The sequence below is a fragment of the Eublepharis macularius genome, chromosome 6 (genome assembly GCF_028583425.1).
Source record: "Eublepharis macularius isolate TG4126 chromosome 6, MPM_Emac_v1.0, whole genome shotgun sequence".
Classification (NCBI taxonomy): domain Eukaryota; kingdom Metazoa; phylum Chordata; class Lepidosauria; order Squamata; family Eublepharidae; genus Eublepharis; species Eublepharis macularius.
The window spans coordinates 52,157,304-52,162,493 of NC_072795.1; the positions used below are offsets into that span (position 1 = coordinate 52,157,304).

General features: G+C 44.3%; 1 protein-coding gene across 1 annotated transcript; it reads right to left on the reverse strand.

Annotated features, from left to right (window-relative positions):
* Nucleotides 1–2,435: 2,435 nt before the first annotated feature.
* On the reverse strand, nucleotides 2,436–4,830 carry LOC129332602 (adiponectin-like). The gene is made up of 2 exons (XM_054983820.1): nucleotides 4,614–4,830; nucleotides 2,436–3,021 (listed from the first exon to the last, which is right to left on the reverse strand). The coding sequence occupies exons 1-2, from the start codon at nucleotides 4,828–4,830 to the stop codon at nucleotides 2,483–2,485; spliced, it is 756 nt and encodes a 251-aa protein (XP_054839795.1). The 3' UTR covers nucleotides 2,436–2,482.
* Nucleotides 4,831–5,190: the final 360 nt, after the last annotated feature.

Here is a 5,190-nt window from a genome sequence, read left to right on the forward strand (position 1 = left end):
TTTTCTCCTTTCCACCCATCCACAACCTACCTTTTATCTGCCCCCTTTCTTCAGCTATATTTATTTACTTCACCTATAAGCCAACTTTCTCTACAATGGGGACCCAAGACAGCTTTCAGCATTCTCTTCTCCATTTATCCATTAACCCTATATGGTTAGTCTGAGGGCCAAGCTACACATGACGAATGACACTTGAACGGCAAGTGTATTTCTCCCTGTTCACTTGCCCTCCACTCAATCCACTTGCCGTTCAAGTGTCATTCGTCATGTGTAGCTTGGCCCTATGTGTGCATGATTGGCCCAAGATCACCCAGTGAGCACAATGTCAAGGTAGGGATGTGAACCTAGGTTTCCAAGACATTTGCTATACTGCAGTGGCTGCTGTTGAACAGTAGCGAGCACCTTGGCCTGCCAGTGGTTGCTGCTAGGCCTAGCCCTGTTGAGTCCTCTCTTAAAGGCCAAAACATCCCTGGAAAGGGTCCTACCCCCTCTTGCCTACCTGGTATTGAAAGGAGCCAAGCCTTAAAGGCTGGCAATATTGGAGTGGTTTCTAGCAACTCCTATAATGGACAGTGCCGAAGTCATCCATTTCTTAAAGGTACAGGTGCTGCTTCTATTATTTTGGATGGTTTTAATCCCCCAATGTATTTCTCTTAAGATTTCATATTTTTCTGAAAACCTGATTTTTTTAAAGGTTTGTAGAAAGATCTGCCGGGTCTGTAGGGTTGCCAGGTCCTCTCTACCTCCTGGGGGTGGGGACTTGCTCCTGCCACTTACCTCTGGGGGCAGGGCGTGTGCAGAAAGCACGCACATACTCCCGCAATCACGATGATGTCCCTTCCGGGAAGTGACGTCATCGTGCGGCCCCCTGGGAGCATGTCCACACTCCGCAGGGGCTCGGATTGGGGCCTCTGTGGAGTGCAGGATCACTCCTGCCCTCCACAGTGGCCCCAAATGTGCCCATTTTGGCCCAAATTGGGCTCGTTTTGGGCCTGTTTTGAGCTGCTGCGGAGCGTGGGAGCGCTCCTGCGCTCCGCAGCACCTTAAAACGGGCCCAATCCACACCAAAACAGGCCCAAAATAAGCCCAATTTGGGCTGAAACAGGCTCATTTTGGGCCGCTGTGGAGGGTAGGAGTGATTCCATATGCTGTAGCAGCCCCGATCCAGGCCAAAACAGGCCCAATCCAGGCAGCTGCTGCACACGGGAGCATGCAGCGCCGCAGGGGAGCATGCACAGAAGGTGCGCCCCCCCGCTGGCCAGATAAGTAGGGGCAGGATGTGGGGGCAGGGGCGGGGCATCCCCCGCCCCCGCCGGGGGTCTGGCATCCCTATGTGTCTGTCCATGGCTTCAGTCTCCAGATTTCAGTATCCACAGATGGGACCATGTTAAGAATTAGATATATTGACAACTGGAAAACAATATACAAGGAATGACAAAAGGCAGGCTGATGGACAAGACTAGTATTGAGATTTTTGACTGTTAATAGTTTAAAATGTAGCATAAATTATAATTTCATCTTCTTATATACATTTTTCTGCTTAATAAATATAATTTTGGAACAACACAAAGGCATAAACAGAAGTATGAGTGAACAGTATCTTTATTTATATTTGTTAAGATCTTTGGTGTACAGAAAATTATGTTGCAAAACCCCTTCTTTCCTAAAGAGCTGTCATTATCCCCTGCTTATTTTAATGTATTATATAGAAGCCAAACATAACTTACTAAAACAGGAATTTGTATGAGAAAATAACTTGGGTCTAATGAGAAACCACTCTGAAAGTGTCATCATCTAAGAATGCTCAAAGGATTACTTATTATCATACGTTCATTAGCTTGGAACAGTGAATGTACCTCATTACTGAGTATCTGTTACCCAAGGTCTTTTGTAAATATACATCTTAGATGATTGCAGCCTATTTCTTGATTCACACGTACATTTACATCACTTGATTCCTCTCAGTTACTGTAATGTGATGGATAGCTGAATATGTGAACTGGCTCAGTTGAAAAGAACTGTTACTGAGGTGATTTGAAAGATCTTTCAATGTGGTCAAATCTGTGGCAGCCCATTCACACATACAAGCCATAACTTTACACTGCAGTCAAAGAACACCCACCTGTCAACAAGTCATGAGCCTATCTAATTTCATTGTGTTTGCTAGTGTTAAAAACGTGGCCATGGTGAATTAAACAACAATATGGCCGTTTACACACACCTTTAAAGGGACGGCCCACTCACTGAATGCTGGCGGCTTTTCCTCATGAATCGACATCTCCATTTGCAAAACAGTTGCAAGCTGTTTGACATCCATTTTTTCAATCCCGGAAAAGGTGCCGAAAAAGCAGGAACCAAATAGCTTGCATCCATTTTGCAAATGGAAATGTTGCCAGCATTCCGTTTGTGTGCCATCCTTTTAAGGGCATGTGGAAATGGCCTATGTCTCCAAAAGTATTCTCTACCATTCATTTCTCCCAGGCTAATGCTGATAATCTAAGTCTGGATAGAGCAAGAATCCCATGAAAGTAGAATCATTAATATTATCAGCATAGATACCATTGTTCTCTTCTTCTCCATATACTTGAAGCCAAACTTCTTCTCCACTTTCTACATGGAGCAAAACAGAGCCAGATGCCTGGTCAACATTGTTTTTCTGATACTGGTCATAAGTGATTATGATTGGCTTGCTACTCTTGAACAAGCTCACTTTCACATCTGACAGATACACAGTGAGATGATATGCAAAATAATACACTCCTGGAATGCTGCACCGGAACTTCCCTGTTGTTGGATCGTAATGATTTTGCTCATTGTAGTGGATCTTTGAAAACTTGATAGGAATGTTGGGGTGGGGAACTCTGGTGGTTAAACCAACACTGAAGGCAGATCGATAAATGGAGGCACTTTCACCCTTTTCCCCTTTCAGTCCATGCAGTCCTGGTGCACCAGGGGGTCCTATAAATCCTGGTGCACCAGCCACTCCTGTGTTTCCACTCTCCCCTTTTGGGCCAGGTGGACCTGCCAAGTAAATAGATTAGTTAGTAAATAGATTAGCTTATATATTTATAGACTGCCCATAAAAGCTAGCAGTAAAATCAGACTGAGTCTTTTTGTTTCGAGAACATGCTTAAATCAGAGCTGGGGTGGCTCAACCAATCCAGTGGGGGCAGCAGGAGCTGTATTTAGCTGCCCCTTTCCTTCAGCAGACATTTGCTGTGAGGATCAACCTCCCTCCCTCCTGAGTGCATCATGGGAATAGCTGGTCACCAACTGGGGCTGAGGAGGAATTTGGGGGGTTTCCACCAAATTGGCAGCCGTGGGATCTGTTTTTTGCCTGTTCTGTGATGTCTTTGGTGATAGGAAGTAAATCGGCCTGGTTAAAACACTGGTTAGGCCCCAACTAGTTTTGCAGGAATAGGGCAGGTTGTTAGGATAGGTAGGGTTAATTGGCAAACACCCTGAGGCAACTTGATGATGGGTGGGGTGGGGTGGAGTGTCCAGAACAGGCCATCACATGCAGTGAGGCTAGATGCGCTGTGAAGGAGTGCACTATATAGGTGCTGAGCAGCATCTTTAGAACCTGGAAAGGTGCCTTGAGATCCATCAGAGGAAGCGGATTAAGCTGGGCACCTGTGCAGGCTATGATAAACAAGGTGGGTGAAACCACCAGCCAGGTTTGGAGCCTGAGTGACCTTGCCAGTTGGGCACTCAAGGACGATGCCTGGAGCAGCCTGCCCTCAAACAGTCAGCTTATATTAAGTGTTGATGGAGATCAGCAGTTTAAAGATAAATGTTTAATAAAGAAATATAGTTGAACCCAATATAGTTGAACCCAAATAAAGAAATATAGTTGAACCCATAGAACTTGTGTATTTATTGCCTTGTGTCATATTTGATGGCTGGAGCAAGAAGTAATACCAGCACACCAGATCAACACCCCAAATCTCAGTTCCAGCCAAAGAAAATGAGGTGGGTCCAACCATTTTCCAAGGAGCCTTCTTCTACCTTAACTGGATTTTCCTCCACTTTAAGTTGGAGGAAAGCTCCTTAGGCTGGATGAAGGCTTCAAACTGATCAGTGGAAGGATACTGAAGATGCTGAAGTACGATGTTGAAGGAAGGAAATAACTTTTGTGAGTCTAACTTAAAATTAAGTACACAGAGAACTACCATAACGTTGGAAGGAAAGGACTGCTTTATATTTTCTTTTCCAAAAATTTAAGAATCTGAAATTCTGTAGTCTCCCCAGTCCACATTTCTTCAAAACTTATTAGGTTGTAATCCCAGCAGGTATATTACTCTAATTTCAAGCAGCACCATCATCAGTCTGAGTCACCCACTACTCTTATCGCTACAGGGAAATGCCTAATGATTGCATCATGAAATGCAAAATATCTGCAATTTTTGAATACTAACTAGAAAGAAAAGCTACCTTCAGGCTTTTTCTCATCAAATACTGCATATGGAGAAAGTAAGAGGCATATTCATCTGAACTCAAAGGTGGTGGGGGCATCAATTGCAATCCTACTGATTAATCGTGGGACAGGTTTTAACCAAAGTCTGTAGCAATAAGTGGCTTAAACAAAATACCAGAGAACTGAACTGTCTCACCTTGCTCGCCTATGTCTCCCTTTTGGCCATTCTGCCCATCTCTTCCATCTCTTCCTGGAATTCCATTATGACCTGGATAACCTGGTGCTCCTCCCATCCAGTTTGCACAAGATCTTCCGGGTGTCTGGGGGTCTTCATTGGCAGCAACTTGAAGGTAAGAGCAAACTTGCATCAGCAGCACCAGTGAGCAAAAGAAGAAACCAGACATTCGATTCATTTTGAATCTGGAAATAATAATTAACCAAATAAGAAACAATGTGCTGAAGAAAACCCATAACGAACATGGGGTGCACTCCCAGACACTTGTGTAGATCCCACGCATTTCAGTAGGATTTGTAAAAACAGCTTATCCCAGACTGCATTTATGCTTCCTTCCAGTTGCATTTCTTGCATTTTTGTACTTCCCCTGGTAAGTCAGGAAGAACCTGGTATAGGAACATGGCCCTGAGATTCCGGTCTTTAAATAGATGGATTCCAGTTCAGGACTTGATCTGAATGAAGAGCCAAAGTCTACTCGTTAGATTTTGCTGGTTAGTATTGTTAGGAGCTTTACAGAATAATCACAAGCAGGTGTACT